This window comes from Triticum aestivum, chromosome 3A (genome assembly GCF_018294505.1).
Source record: "Triticum aestivum cultivar Chinese Spring chromosome 3A, IWGSC CS RefSeq v2.1, whole genome shotgun sequence".
NCBI classification, from domain to species: Eukaryota; Viridiplantae; Streptophyta; class Magnoliopsida; order Poales; family Poaceae; genus Triticum; species Triticum aestivum.
In genome coordinates, this window is record NC_057800.1 from 221,265,575 (window position 1) to 221,282,586 (window position 17,012).

The window sequence follows — 17,012 nt, forward strand, 5'->3', positions numbered from 1 at the left end:
AATGTTGGTCTATTATTGTATAAATACATTAAATATAAAAATATTTGACTTTTCAACAATAAAGTTGAAAGTACACTCCTTTAATGAGGATGGAGTATTATTTTAGAACGGAAAGAGTACTGTATGCTTGATACTCACTGATTATTTAACATGCATTTATTTTGGTATAGGTGATTGGAAACCGACAGAGACGTGTCATTGTCTCTTCCTTTTAAGCTAAATGTTTCTTTTTTAAGAGCAATTCTAATGGAGCGACTTATTTTAGTCATTTGGATCATCCAGACAGAAAACTTGGTCTAATGATGATTCAAACGGACGTCCGTGTCCGTCTGTTGTCCGTTTGTTCTCCCTCCCGATTCAAATTGAACGCAAAAATGAGTCACGAATGGGTCCGCGGCGGACAAAACGAGCGCTCTCGTCGTCCGCTCTCGTCCGCTGCTGCCCTCTAGTGTCCGCCCTGGCCCTACTAGTCAGCGACACCGCACGATTCGCTCGGTAGGAAACTGCAGGCGAGATCCGACCACAGGCGCCGTGCAGCGCCTGCGCCTCCACGGTGCCGGCCTGGCGGGCACCCTCGCCCTGTCGCTGGAGCGCCTCCCCGCGCTCGAGTCTGTCTTGCTCTTCGGGAACGCGCTCTCCGGCGGGATCCCGGAGGGCTACGCGTCCCTGGCGCCCACGCTCCACAAGCTCAACCTCAGCCGCAACGCGCTGTCAGGTGAGATCCCGGCCTTCCTCGACGCCTTCCCCTGGCTCCGCCTGCTCGACCTCTCCTACAACGCCTTCTCCGGCGAGATCCCGCCGGGGCTCTTCGACCCCTGCCCCCGCCTCCGCTACGTCTCGCTCGCGCACAATGCACTCCGGGGCGCCGTCCCGCCCGGCATCGCCAACTGCTCACGACTCACTGGCTTCGATCTCTCCTACAACCGCCTCTCCGTCGAGGAGGAAAGCTGCGTCTTTATCCACGCCGGCAACCTCGCTTGTCCGCTTTTTGGTTTTGTGCTTGGGTTCATCCACAGGCTGTGCCTGTCCGCCGCATGTCCTCTAGACGGACGGACGACCCAAACAAACAAAATATAGACAAAATTCGTGTCCGTTTGGGTCGCCCCATTGGAGTTGCTCTAACATCCGCTAAATGTACTTAAGGGACGTGTCATTGTCACTTCCTCTTATTTATAGTCTATAATACTGCAAGCTGATGTCGTAAGGCATCCTGTTTCTTGTCTTACTCACTGACATGCGGGTCCAATTTTAGTTTTCAAATCATAGCGCCAGCTGGGCCCTAGATTCATCCCCGTCGACGGTCAGTGTAGCTACACTACACTCCAACCCACCAAGCACCCAAATCTCATACCCACATTCGCCCACAGGCCAAGCAAACCATGGCGACCATGGCCGCCGCAGTCTGCCACTCCCCAGCTCGCCTCTCCATCTCCTGCTCCTACTCTTCCTCCCACTCCGCACCTGCGCGCCCGCTGCGCGTGGCCGTGGTGGGCGGCGGCCCGGCAGGCGCGTCAGCGGCCGAGGCGCTAGCTTCCGCAGGAGCCCAGGCGTTCCTCCTGGAGCGCAGTCCGGCGGGGGCCAAGCCCTGCGGCGGCGCCATCCCGCTCTGCATGCTCGACGAGTTTGCCATCCCGCTGGGGCTCGTCGACCGCCGCGTCACCCGCATGCGCGTCCTCTCCCCCTCCAACCTCGCCGCCGACTTCGGGCGGTCGCTCCCCCCCGGCGCCCATATCCCCATGCTCCGCCGCGAGGTGCTCGACTCCTTCCTCCGCACCCGCGCCGCCGACGCGGGGGCCACCCTCGTCCCGGGCCTCGTTACCTCGCTCTCCCTCCCCGCGGGACCCACCGACCCGTACCTCGTTCACTACATCTCGTCCGGCGATGGCCCCTCGCCCACTCGGAGCGTCCTTGAGGTCGACGCCGTCGTGGGCGCGGACGGCGCGAACAGCCGGGTCGCCCGGGAGGTCGGCGCGGGCGACTACTCGACGGCCATCGCGTTCCAGGAGCGCATCCGGCTCCCCGACAAGGCCATGGAGTACTACGACGACCTCGCCGAGATGTACGTGGGCGGGGACGTGTCCCCGGACTTCTACGGCTGGGTGTTCCCCAAGTGCGACCACGTGGCCGTGGGGACCGGCACCGTGGCCGCCAAGCCGGAGATCAAGAAGCTGCAGTCGGGCATCCGGGCGCGGGCGGGGCCCAAGATCGCCGGGGGCCGCGTGATCAAGGTGGAGGCGCACCCGATCCCGGAGCACCCGCGGCCGCGGCGCGTGGTGGGGCGCGTGGCCCTGGTGGGCGACGCGGCGGGGTACGTGACCCGGTGCTCCGGCGAGGGCATCTACTTCGCGGCCAAGTCCGGGCGGCTGTGCGGGCAGGCGATGGCCAAGGAGTGGCGGCTGACGGGCGCGGTGACGGAGGGCGGGATCAGGCGCGGGTACCTGCGGCGGTGGGACGACGAGTTCCTGCTGACGTTCCGGTTCCTGGACCTGCTGCAGCGCGTCTTCTACGGCGATAACGCCGGGCGCGAGGCGCTGGTGGAGATGTGCGCGGACGAGCACGTGCAGCGCCGGACGTTCGACTGCTACCTGCACAAGCGGATGGCGCCCGGCGAGCCGTGGGCCGACCTCCAGCTCCTGTGGCGCACCGCCGGCAGCATGGTGCGATGCAGCGTCCTCGGCAAGGAGGTCCAGCGCCTCCGCCGGCTCGAGCTGCTGCAGGCTTAGAGACAGGAAATCCCTTCTCTTCTCTTTCTGCAAGCAATGGCCAATGTATACCGATACTGTACTGAATAATGTGGTGAACCATGAGCTGCGCAATTTCTGCATTCGCGATATGTGATGCAAGTTTGCTATGGAATTTTATGAAATGTCACCATTGAGCTGAGCACCATTTGATCTGCAGCTGCTACTTTGCACCCGTCTGCCCTGCGAAATGGTCGGTTTGTCACACAGATTGTGCTCGAGCTGACATTTGCACAATGTTTAGACTAGGGACGGAAATAGATTAAAGCAACTCTAGCACACCCCTTGAAACTGTAACCCGTATAGTCGTTTTAAGGGCAGAGTAAAACGCGTTATAAAAGTCGAAATCGGTTGCGGCGGAACATCGCCCGCAAACCCGATCGGTAAAAGTTTGAGGGCCGAACCAATCGGGTTTGCGGGCGCTGTTCCGCGTGCACCCGATTTCGGCCCTCAAACCATAAAGCCAAATAATGTAATTAACCACGATTTTGACAAATAAATCATAAATTACAAGAATTCAAACAAAGTTTTTCTGACATTTTGTATCGCCCTCGATGCGGCTATATCTCCCACGTGTCGAAGCACGACTTAGAGGTATAACCGCATTGAAAACAATGCCGCAAGTGAGGTAATCTTCGCAAACAACCCATGTAATACAATAAGGGAAAAGATACATAGTTGGCTTACAATCGCCACTTCACACAATTACATGGATAAAACGTTACATCATCCAAATACAATCAGGGCCCGACTACGGAGCCAAAATAAAAGAAGACTACCCCAAAAGCTACACAGATCCCCGATCGACCCCAACTGGGCTCCACTACTGATCAACTAAAACGAAACAACACAAAGGACAAGATCTTCATCGAGCTCCTCCTTGAGCTTGGTTGCGTCATCTGCACGGTTCAACGGCACCTGCAAGCTGGTTTTGGAAGTATCTGTGAGTCACGGGGACTCAGCAATCTCACACCCTCGCGATCAAGACTATTTAAGCTTATGGGTAAGGTAAAGATATGAGGTGGAGCTGCAGCAAGCGACTAGCATATATGGTGGCTAACATACGCAAAAGAGAGCGAGAAGAGAAGGCAAAGCGCGGTCGAGAAACTATGATCAAGAAGTGATCCTATAACAACCTACGTCAAACATAACTCCAACACCGTGTTCACTTCCCGGACTCCGCCGGAAAGAGACAATCAGGGTAACACACGCAGTTGATGCATTTTAATTAAGGTCAACTTTAGGTTTTCTACAACCGGATGTTAACAAATTCTCATCTGCCCATAACCGCGGGCACGGCTTTCGAAAGTTCAAATCCCTGCAGGGGTGTCCCAACTTAGCCTATCACAAGCTCTCACGGTCAACGAAGGAATAGACCTCCTCCCGAGACATTCCGATCAGACTCGGTATCCCGGTTCTACAAGACATCCTCGACAATGGTAAAACAAGTCCAGCAAGACCACCCGATGCGCCGACATCCCGATAGGAGCTGCACATATCCCGTTCTCAGGGCAACACCGGATAAGCAATCCGTACAACTAAAACCAGCCCTCGAGTTTCCCCGAGGTGGCGCTGTAAGGGGCTCTAGTTTGGACCAACGCTTAGACAAGCACTGGCCCGGGGGGTTAAAATGAAGATGACCCTCGGGATGCGCGACTCCCAAGGGAAAAGGCTAGGTGGCGAATGGTAAAACCAATGTTGGGCCTTGCTGGAGGAGTTTTATTCAAAGCAAACTGTCAAAGGGTTCCCATTATAACCCAACCGCGTGAGGAACGCAAAATCCGGGAAGATAACACCGATATGACGGAAACTAGGGCGGCAAGAGTGAAACAAAACACCAGGCATAAGGCCGAGCCTTCCACCCTTTACCAAGTATATAGATGCATTAATTAAATAAGAGATATTGTGATATCCCAACAAAATATATCCATGTTCCAACACGGAACAAGCTCCAATCTTCACCTGCAACTAACAACGCTATAAGAGGGGCTGAGCAAAGCGGTAACATAGCCAAACAATGGTTATGCTAGGACAAGGTTGGTTAGAGGCTTGGCTTAGCAATATGGGAGGCATGAAAAGCAAGTGGTAGGTATCGCAGCATAGACATAGCAAAAGAGCGAGCAACTAGCAAGCAAAGATAGAAGTGATTTCGAGGGTATGGTCATCTTGCCTGAAATCCCGCAAGGAAGAAGAACGAGTCCATGAAGAAGACAAACGGACGTAGTCGAACGGATCCTCACAACTCCGGAACGAAACCGAAGCTAACGCGAGAAGCAAACCCGAAAAGAAGCAAACAACATAGTAAACAAACATCACATAAGCATGGCACGATGCACAACCAAGTATGATGCATGTCCGGTTTAAAGAGGGCATGACATGGCAAAATGCACAAGCAATCCTACAAATTAAGTGGAGCTCAATATGCAACGGAGTTGCATATTGAAGAAAACACCACATGACTTATTTAGATCGATCTTGATTATGTACCCAACAATATTAAATGTTGTTAACCATGGCAAGAGGTGAAGCAAAGTAAACTACACAATCTAAGCAATTTAAATGGGGCCGGATATAACAAATAACGAATCCGGTAGCTCCCCATATGCCTTAGTAATTTATTGCAACAACAATTTAAACATTTTAATTGTTGTTATCATGATGCGGATGACATGAACAAGTTTATGCAATTTTTATGAATAACTTGATAAGAGCATATTAAGAAGCATTTGTCATCGTGGCGGAAATGAAAAGGGGTGCCGCGGCAACGATAACGAAACGGTGCCACCGCAACGTCCCAGTTCCGGTAAATCGATTGAGATACCGATGCAAAGGAGAAGTGCGCGGATGCGTGCAAAAGATGGCGGGGCGATCCCGGATTCCGGGTGTCCCACGAGTTGGCGACAAGGAAAACGAGTGACAAATTTGGGCACGGTGCAAACACGAGCATCTCAAACATCGCAAGCATTCGTTCACGGACGTCGTCTCAGGGTTATACCTTCGAAGTGTGCAAGCGGGACAGTTCTCGTGACGGCGGTAGTGGAAGTAGTCGTTCTCGTGGCGACGGTAGTCGTTCACGTTCTTAGTTGCACAATTTTCCGTAGATGTTCGGGATCACGACGAGGGACTTGACGTCCACGGAGGCTTCGAGGGTCGATGGTAGTTGTTCTTGTATCATCGTGGAAGTAGTCGTACTCGGCGATAGTGGTACTTGGCGTTTCGTTCGGTACTCGTTCAAGCATCCAAGGTCTTCGGTGCTACGGTAGTCGAACTTGACGTTTCCAAGGGGCTCCGGATGTCGTGGTACTTGGCGAATCCGCGTGGTCTTCGAGGGACTTGGCGAAAACCATTCAGGGAGGAAGCAACGGGACTCAGTAGCAGCGAACTTGGCGAAGCAGGCAGGGGCTTGGCACAACGGACGTGTTTCCAATGAAGCTGCTTGCTGGCAGCGGCTGGAAACAGAGGAGGGGGCATCGGTGCGATGGAGGCGGAGCAGGGGAGGGGCGAGGCAAGTAGAAGGCATGCGTGCGAAGGCGAAGCAGGGAGGTGGAACTCCTAATCTGGCGGCGGGGAACTCCAACGGAGTAGGCAGGACGACAGCGACAGCCCTGGGGCTCCTGCTGGTGACGACGAAAAATAGGCGCGATCGTGGACGAGGAGAAAAGAGGATGCACCCCGATCTGGCGGCGGCCAGCAGCGGCTCCGGCGTCTGGCACGATTAAGGGAGCAGGCGAACGAGCGCAGCTCCATGGCGAGGCAGCGGCGTTGGAGGAGGTCGGGCGGCGGCTCCTGCTCGGCGACATGCGAGGCAGTAAGGAGGAGGTGATCGAGGAAGCTCGGGCTGCGCCCCTGTGCACGAACGAAGAGAGGGAAGGAGATGGGGATCGGGCTTGAGCGCGTGCTCTCTGCTCTTGGCGGTGCGAGATGGACCCGGGGGGAAGGCGGCGAGGGGAGGTGCTACGGGGTGAGGGAGAGGGCGAGAGGATCAAGAGGATCGAGCGTGGGGCGCCTCCCTGGCGGCGGGCACGGGAACGAGAGGGAGAGGACGAGGTGAAAGGCTGAGGGTCGCTCGGGCCTAGGGTTAGGAGAAGGTGGCCTTGGGGCCGGCCCAACTACAGGGAAAAGGCCTGGCTGGGCTTCTCGCTCCTTCCCTCTTCTCTTCTTTAAAAAAACCTCAGATAGCAAAATAAAAAGAAAAGAGCAGGTATCTAAGGGAGATTTCTGACAAGGAGGTAAAAAGCTATGGGGTCCAGGATTTAAGTAATATTTGAATAAATTGCTTAGGGCATTTTTAAGGGTAGAAAATTAAACCAAGTTTAAATTAACTTCAAACTTGATGCAATTTTGAACCCAACCAAAACAACGTCAAAAGAGATGAAATTTGGTAGATAGGTTGAAGGCATGGTCGAGAATTTATAGGAAAAGAATGAACATTAATAGAGAAGGGGGAAAATGGCACTTGCAAAAGAAAGGAAATAGAAGGAAAGGAGAAGGAGATGATGCATGGGACAAAGGCATGGGGAATTATTTTGCAAGTGTGTCAATGTATTTCCACATTAATGAAATATTTAATATAGCTCCCTACTATTGGGAGGATATGTTTTAAAGAGAATCACCATGTGAATTCCCTCGATTTAAATGGACCGAAAATCCATGCAACTTATTTAGTGAGATGCAAAAGACTTATGACATGATGACATGATGCAATGCACAAATAAAAGGGCGGGCACAAATGAAACACACGGCGAAACCCGGAACACATGGAAGTCTTCTCGAGCATCGGTCTCGGGGCGTCACAACACTCCACCACTACGAGAGGATCTCGTCCCGAGATCTAGAATGGCGCCGGAGGGAAAACGGAAGAGAAAGAGAAGAGGTATAACTAAGTTGCTTCTTTGACAAACGAGTGAAATCACGAGCCTTGAGAGGTTGAACAAATTGAAAGAAAGAATGCAACGAGAAAGAGCGAAGTTGAAAGCACTCCGTTAGGAAAAAAAGAACAAGGAAGAACGAATTCGAACAGCACTCCGGTTGGAAAGATATGAAAGGCTTGATAAAATGAAAGAACTTGAGCAGAGGACACAACACTCCGGTTAAATGGATAAGGATGAAAAGAACATGATCTTTGACAAACGAGATGATGGGTTGAAAAGAGCAACATCACAATGCCTCCGGAACGAAAGAATAGAATATAGATAATTGAAATAAAAGAATGGAGAAGCAAATGCCAACTTCTGTCACAAAAAGAGTTTGAGAAGGCATCCTTAGGGGAAGGGTAGAACAGAATTGTTGGAAAACCAACAACGAAAAGAGTAAGCTGGTAGTGGGCTTATGAAAAAAAACTTCTCAAAACTATGAGGTAAAATTTTGCCACTAACGGAACGATAGATTGACTTGATATCAAGAAGGAGACGATAAACTTACTCGCCGGAAGGATAAAAGAACTTGGGTTAATTATAAACACCATAATAGCAACAAACCTTAGGGGAAGCTTTAGGTGAAATATAACCCAAGATAACTCCAACGAAGAGGTTGATGGATTTAACATATCTCACTCTTAACAACAAGTGAATCATGAAGCATGAACTCAAATTATCAAGAATGACATAATACCACCTCCAATGATATGGAAGAAAGAATTGCACTCCGGATTGCAAGATGAAGAAACTTAAGCTCCTTAGAAAAGAATCTTGATGAACGCTTCGAGAAGGAAATAAATCCTTGATGAACCATCATGTATAGCCTCCATGAAGAAACTCCGGTAACAAAAGAATAAAAAGAAAGAGAAATTGAAACCACAAGGTGAATCCTTGCAATGATTTAGATGGATCTCCATGATAATTAGAGCTTGGAACTCCGGGAAAGAAAAGATAAAGCATCTCGAGCTGAGAATATGATATGATGAACCACTCTGGAAAAAGGAATTAATCACTTGGATGGAACAAGAATAAGAATTATGTTATGCGTATCCTTCAACAATTTAAATGCTGACAAGCAACGGATTTGGCATACTACTTATCCTCGTAGAAAGATTAAGATAGATATAGCGCAAACTTGAGAAAGTCTTCAACGATCCACCGGTAGAATTTAAAAAGTACGAATGCATAGATATGATACACGAAGGAAGAAAACTCTTGAACGAACCACCGTAAGAATTGAAAAGAACGATTAAAAGATAACGAATCACCGGGAAGAACTTGCAAATGAACGAAGATGCTCGAGAGAATCTAGATACATGAGAATGAAGGGATCATGAACTGATTAGAGACCACTTGAACGAAGCACCGGTAAGATTTGGAGAATCATAGCTGAAAGCTGAGAATGAATAAATCTTAGATGATGGGCTCCGGATAATCAAACTGAACAGAATCTTGAATTCCTCCGGATGGGTGAAAAAAATCTCACAACCGAAAACAATTATGAGAGGATGGCAGAGAATGGGGCAATATTTAAAAGAAACTCTTCTTCGGTCTTCAAAATCTGAGAATGACGATGAGAAACACCACCAAATTGTTGAGATACTCCGGGATGAAAAATGGAAAAGTTGAGCCAACGATGAAAATAATTTAGCCGATCTTGGAGAAGGCATTTGACTGATGATAACTCATTCTTACGTCAAACTTGGAAAAGAATTTGAGAGTAACGCCGAGAAAATAAGAAGAGTCGGGTAAGATCCTGGGAAAAGACTTGTGGGTTAGGGCCCACTCAAAAGATACACCGTTGAACGATTTGAAGGAGAGATTACACCGGTTGAATTAAATGGCTTGAATAAGATAGGACCTTGAAATAGCTTGAACGGATGCAAAGTGAAAACACAAATCTTCGAGATATCTTCAGCAGTCCGGAACAAATGAATAATGAGAAGTGAATGAATATGAGGAGCACCGGCATGAGAGGGTATTTGAAACGAGGAAAAAGGGATATGAGATCAACACTGAAAGCTTGATTTGAAACCACCGGAGATGAAAAGAATGAAGAATGACAAACTTGAAGCTCCATTAGAATCTTCATGAGAATCACCGGATAAGAACATTGATGGAAAAGGAATGGAGAGGCTTCACACAATAAAATGATACTCCCTCCGTCCGGATATACTTGTCATCAAAATAAATAAAAGGGGATGTATCTAGATGTATTCCAGTTCTAGATACATCCCTTTTTGTCCATTTTGATGACAAGTATTTTCGGACGGAGGGAGTACTTGAATAAGAAATCTGGTTCCTTGAAGAAAAGGGTGGGAGGGAGGGAAAACAAAGGCAACTTGGAGACGGATGAAACAAACACCGTTCAGAAGAAACTGATACTTGATCTTGCGGATGTTGAAATGATCGGATCCACTTGAAGAGAAAACACACCGATTGAAAAAGAATTAACATGACAATCTCGATTATCGAGAAGGATTAGTATTCACATCGGAGTATGAGAACACCATTTGGGGAAGGTATGGAATCAACACTTGACATTGAAGCAACTCGAATACCACAACTCCAAACAAAAACAAAGGATTGGCTTGCAGAATAAGCCGGAACAAACATATGATAGAGATTCCGTCCGAAGTTTTCGTGGTGGGGCCTACACAGGCTCGATCGTACAGCACCATCATGTACAAGGCAGTGCACATGACATACGAAGCGTCCCCGAGTCGGCATAGCCAAGGACTCTTTAAGACACAATGAGACCACTGTAAAACCAACCGTGAATAGGCGGACCACTAGACGTCGAACCCCAATTTCATATCATACATCTGTCGGAAAGATATTCTAAGAGCTACTTGAATTCCCACCTATGAAACTCCCGAACCTTTCCGGTTATGCAATCAGGTGTTGGGGATACAGGGGAAGCATAATATCTCACCCAAAACTAGCAAATCCTACATCCAGCTGTATCCAACCTTTAACACATAACCAAGAAACCTTCAGAAATCATCTACCTCAACCTTCGAAAAGCATCCGTTATACGAGTTATGGCAATACTCCCGAACTCCCGCCCCAGTACTGGGTGGCGTCGAGGTTATCTCACCAACGAACTGCATAAAAGAGATTTTCAATGTCGGCGTACTAAACTCAGGTATTCCAGAACTGCAACGATAAAATTATGACGACAACACCTCGGAGCTCAACTCCCCGGGACACTGCCACAACCCCTAAATGACAGGAGGCACCAAGAACAATGTTCTTGTCACAAAACCATCGGAACGATTCCAAGATACCCGCGTGATCCTAAATTTTTTTAGTGAAATTTGAGAAGAGAATAGTCAAAACTCTACGTCAGGATGCCTTACCAGAGCGATGAGGAGACTGGGGAGTAAAAAGAATTCCTAACTCTCCGATATATAATTTCTAAATGACTCAAAACTTTTTTCTAGACTCAACAACGTCCGCTAATTCGATCAAGCAATGGGGCTCCTAAAGTCGGGGAAGGCTGTGATACCAACTTGTATCGCCCTCGATGCGGCTATATCTCCCACGTGTCGAAGCACGACTTAGAGGCATAACCGCATTGAAAGCAATGTCGCAAGTGAGGTAATCTTTGCAAACAACCCATGTAATACAATAAGGGAAAAGATACATAGTTGGCTTACAATCGCCACTTCACACAATTACATGAATAAAGCGTTACATCATCCAAATACAATCAGGGCCCGACTACGGAGCCAAAATAAAAGAAGACTACCCCAAAAGCTACACAGATCCCCGATCGACCCCAACTGGGCTCCACTACTGATCAACTAAAATGAAACAACACAAAGGACAAGATCTTCATCGAGCTCCTCCTTGAGCTTGGTTGCGTCATCTGCACGGTTCAACGGCACCTGCAAGCTGGTTTTGGAAGTATCTGTGAGTCACGGGGACTCAGCAATCTCACACCCTCGCGATCAAGACTATTTAAGCTTATGGGTAAGGTAAAGATATGAGGTGGAGCTGCAGCAAGCGACTAGCATATATGGTGGCTAACATACGCAAAAGAGAGCGAGAAGAGAAGGCAAAGCGCGGTCGAGAAACTATGATCAAGAAGTGATCCTATAACAACCTACGTCAAACATAACTCCAACACCGTGTTCACTTCCCGGACTCCGGAAAGAGACAATCACGGTAACACACGCAGTTGATGCATTTTAATTAAGGTCAACTTCAGGTTTTCTACAACCGGATGTTAACAAATTCCCATCTTCCCATAACCGCGGGCACGGCTTTCGAAAGTTCGAATCCCTGCAAGGGTGTCCCAACTTAGCCCATCACAAGCTCTCACGGTCAACGAAGGAATAGACCTCCTCCCAAGACATTCCGATCAGACTCGGTATCCCAGTTCTACAAGACATCCTCGACAATGGTAAAACAAGTCCAGCAAGACCACCCGATGCGCCGACATCCCGATAGGAGCTGCACATATCCCGTTCTCAGGGCAACACCGGATAAGCAATCCGTACAACTAAAACCAGCCCTCGAGTTTCCCCGAGGTGGCGCTGCAAGGGGCTCTAGTTTGGACCAACGCTTAGACAAGCACTGGCCCGGGGGGTTAAAATGAAGATGACCCTCGGGATGCGCGACTCCCAAGGGAAAAGGCTAGGTGGCGAATGGTAAAACCAATGTTGGGCCTTGCTGGAGGAGTTTTATTCAAAGCAAACTGTCAAGGGGTTCCCATTATAACCCAATCGCGTGAGGAACGCAAAATCCGGGAAGATAACACCGATATGACGGAAACTAGGGCAGCAAGAGTGGAACAAAACACCAGGCATAAGGCCGAGCCTTCCACCCTTTACCAAGTATATAGATGCATTAATTAATAAGAGATATTGTGATATCCCAACAAAATATATCCATGTTCCAACACGGAACAAGCTCCAATCTTCACCTGCAACTAACAACGCTATAAGAGGGGCTGAGCAAAGCGGTAACATAGCCAAACAATGGTTATGCTAGGACAAGGTTGGTTAGAGGCTTGGCTTAGCAATATGTGAGGCATGAAAAGCAAGTGGTAGGTATCGCAGCATAGGCATATCAAAAGAGCGAGCAACTAGCAAGCAAAGATAGAAGTGATTTCGAGGGTATGGTCATCTTGCCTGAAATCCCGCAAGGAAGAAGAACGAGTCCATGAAGAAGACAAACGGACATAGTCGAACGGATCCTCACAACTCCGGAACGAAACCGAAGCTAATGCGAGAAGCAAACCCAGAAAGAAGCAAACAACATAATAAACAAACATCACATAAGCATGGCACGATGCACAACCAAGTATGATGCATGTCCGGTTTAAAGAGGGCATGACATGGCAAAATGCACAAGCAATCCTACAAATTAAGCGGAGCTCAATATGCAACTGAGTTGCATATTGAAGAAAACACCACATGACTTATTTAGATCGATCTTGATTATGTACCCAACAATATTAAATGTTGTTAACCATGGCAAGAGGTGAAGCAAAGTAAACTACACAATCTAAGCAATTTAAATGGGGCCGGATATAACAAATAACGAATCCGGTAGCTCCCCATATGCTTTAGTAATTTATTGCAACAACAATTTAAACATTTTAATTGTTGTTATCATGATGCGGATGACATGAACAAGTTTATGCAATTTTTATGAATAGGTTGATAAGAGCATATTAAGAAGCATTTGTCATCGTGGCGGAAATGAAAGGGGTGCCATGGCAACGATAACGAAACGGTGCCACGGCAACATCCCGGTTCCGGTAACTCGATTGAGATACCAATGCAAAGGAGAAGTGCGCGGATGCGTGCAAAAGATGGTGGGGCGCTCCCGGATTCCGGGTGTCCCACGAGTTGGCGACAAGGAAAACGAGTGACAAATTTGGGCACGGTGCAAACACGAGCATCTCAAACATCGCAAGCATTCGTTCACGGACGTCGTCTCAGGGTTATACCTTCGAAGTGTGCAAGCTGGACAGTTCTCGTGACGGCGGTAGTGGAAGTAGTCGTTCTCGTGGTGACGGTAGTCGTTCACGTTCTTAGTTGCACAATTTTCCGTAGATGTTCGAGATCATGACAAGGGACTTGACGTCCACGGAGGCTTCGAGGGTCGACGGTAGTTGTTCTCGTATCATCGTGGAAGTAGTCGTACTCGGCGATAGTGATACTTGGCGTTTCATTCGGTACTCGTTCAAGCATCCAAGGTCTTCGGCGCTACGGTAGTCGAACTTGACGTTTCCAAGGGGCTCTGGATATCGTGGTACTTGGCGAATCCGCGTGGTCTTCGAGGGACTTGGCGAAAACCATTCAGGGAGGAAGCAATGGGACTCAGTAGCGGCGAACTTGGCGAAGCAGGCAGGGGCTTGGCACAACGGACGTGTTTCCGATGAAGCTGCTCGCTGGCAGCGGCTGGAAACAGAGGAGGGGGCATCGGTGCGATGGAGGCGGAGCAGGGGAGGGGCGAGGCAAGTAGAAGACATGCATGCGAAGGCGAAGCAGGGAGGCGGAGCTCCTGATCTGGCGGCGGGGAACTCCAATGGAGTAGGCAGGACGGCAGCGACAGCCCTGGGGCTCCTGCTGGTGACGACGAAAAATAGGCGCGGTCGTGGACAAGGAGAAAAGAGGAGGCACCCCGATCTAGCGGCGGCCAGCAGCGGCTCCGGCGTCTGGCACGATTGAGGGAGCAGGCGAACGGGCGCAGCTCCATGGCGAGGCAGCGGCGTTGGAGGAGGTCAGGCGGCGGCTCCTGCTCGGCGACAGGCGAGGCAGCAAGGAGGAGGCGATCGAGGAAGCTCGGGCTGCGCCCCTGTGCACGAACGAAGAGAGGGAAGGAGATGGGGATCGGGCTTGAGCGCGTGCTCTCTGCTCTTGGCGGCGCGAGATGGACCCGGGGGGAAGGCAGCGAGGGGAGGTGCTATGGGGTGAGGGAGAGGGCGAGAGGATCAAGAGGATCGAGCATGGGAATAGGTTGAAGGCATGGTCGAGAATTTATAGGAAAAGAATGAACATTAATAGAGAAGGGGGAAAATGGCACTTGCAAAAGAAAGGAAATAGAAGGAAAGGAGAAGGAGATGATGCATGGGACAAAGGCATGGGGAATTATTTTGCAAGTGTGTCAAGGTATTTCCACATTAATGAAATATTTAATATAGCTCCCTACTATTGGGAGGATATGTTTTAAAGAGAATCACCATGTGAATTCCCTCGATTTAAATGGACCGAAAATCCATGCAATTTATTTAGTGAGATGCAAAAGACTTATGACATGATGACATGATGACATGATGCAATGCACAAATAAAAGGGCGGGCACAAATGAAACACATGGCGAAACCCGGAACACATGGAAGTCTTCTCGAGCATCGGTCTCGGGGCGTCACACATTTAAATGTAGTTTTCGCGCCACAACCCAAAAGACATCGCATCCATCGTCACTCCATCATCATCATCATCACAAGATGAAATCTTCGTCGTCGCCTTTGCCACTTGCTGAGCCACCACCACTTGCCGAACCACCACCGAACCTTGGCACCACATGGCCTCTTGCGGCTAGCCTTCTCCTCTCCAAGATCTCCAACCTTGCAATGTCATGCCATTCTTTGGTGACCTCATCCATCTCATTCCGATTCATGAGCATGATCTTGTTCTCCTCAGCAAGAAGCTTGGCCATTGCTTTGTTCTCATCGGCCATGGCTTTTCTCTCCTCAATGGCATTCTTGCGGGCGGTCTCCGCCTTGATTAGTTGCCACTTTTATTGCTTCTCTTGAAGCTTCTTCTCGGCCAACTTTTTTTTGCCTCCAATGTCTTGATCACCAATTCTTCGTTGGACTTGACCATGTGATCAAGCTTGTCCTGCAAGCTTGATGCCTCCGCTTCCTTCTTGATCTTGTCCATGGCCTTCTTGTTTCCATCAGGATTGTTCCTGTTTCTTGGACCGTCATCATCATCTATCTTGGTGAGTGCACCTCTGTTCAGTGGGGATTCTTTGTCAATCACCTTCCACTTCTCACTATCTTTGAGAAGTTCCCAGCAATGCTCCAGTTGAAATGCCTTTTTACCGGAAGCTTCCATGTCCTTGTACCTCTCTTGCGCGATTTTCTCCTACAAAATGGAAGCAAAGTCAAATTTTGCAACCACTCGGACGGCTACAAAAAGATTTGCACAACTCACATAGTCGGCCTCAACGACACCACTTGGAGGTGCATTGCGGACTTGCGTCAAGCAAGTAGCCCAACGGCTATAAATCGGCTTGATCATGTCCCAACGACCTTGAAGAGATTAGAATGTGTGTGCTGTCCTGTTGGGATACTTTGCCATCAGTCGGAAGTATTGATCCTCAATCCTTTGCCAATACCACTTCGCGGTTTGGTCGGTGCCGGTTACTGCATCAACAGACACCTTCTCCTAAGCCTTCATCAAGACTTTATCTTCTAATGGCGTGTAGTTCTTCGATCTTGCACGCGATTTTGCTTGCGTTGCGTCGAACGCCCCCTCTTCAACCTCCTCCACATCATCATCTTCCCCACCATGACCGTGCACGCCACCGTCCATCTCATTGTAATCATAATCACCGACCTGGGCTTGATCGATGTCCAAGGTGTTGTCATCCAAGACTTGCACAAAGTCAACAGTCGCATCATGCATACCAGCACTGCAAGTTTCGTCGACAAGTCACGAATGCACGCAATGCAAAAAAAATGAAAGAGTGGCAAGCAATCGGAGTATCATACCTATTAGCCATTCCGTCGAACACCTCGGGAGCGGCGGCAGGAGCACCATCGGCGGGCATGATCGGGGCAGTCGAAGCTACCGGGGGAGGTGTTGGCGGGGTCGGTCTTGTGGTAGCCGCCTTGCGTTTCACAACGGCAACCTTTTTCTTCGCCGGCGCGCGATGGGTTGGATTCGCCGTGGCAGGGACGGTGATGGGCGTGAATGCATTCTTTGCGGGGCCGGCGGGAGCACGGCCCTGAACGATGACGTTGCCCTGCCGCTTGCGGGCTGGCTGTAGGATCGAAAGTATGTCTACAGGGGGGTGATTAGATAACTTGACCAAATAAAATCTAGCCTTTCCCAATTTTAGTTCTAGGTAGATTTTAGCAACTTAGCACAAGTCAAGCAATCAACCTACACATGCAATTCTAAGAGTATAGTAGCGGAAAGTAAAACAATTGCATATGAAGGTAAAGGGAGGAGTTTGGAGTGTGCAAACGCAATTGGAGACACGGAGATTTTTGGCGTGGTTCCGATAGGTGGTGCTATAGTACATCCACGTTGATGGAGACTTCTGAAGGAAATATGCCCTAGAGGCAATAATAAAGTTATTATTTATTTCCTTATATCATGAT

At 49.2% G+C, this 17,012-nt stretch overlaps 1 protein-coding gene across 1 annotated transcript; it reads left to right on the forward strand.

The window, feature by feature from the left end:
* Positions 1-1,374: 1,374 nt before the first annotated feature.
* LOC123061037 (geranylgeranyl diphosphate reductase, chloroplastic) lies at positions 1,375-2,907 on the forward strand. Its single transcript, XM_044483939.1, has one exon. The coding sequence runs from the start codon at positions 1,380-1,382 to the stop codon at positions 2,721-2,723; it is 1,344 nt and encodes a 447-aa protein (XP_044339874.1). The 5' UTR covers positions 1,375-1,379; the 3' UTR covers positions 2,724-2,907.
* Positions 2,908-17,012: the final 14,105 nt, after the last annotated feature.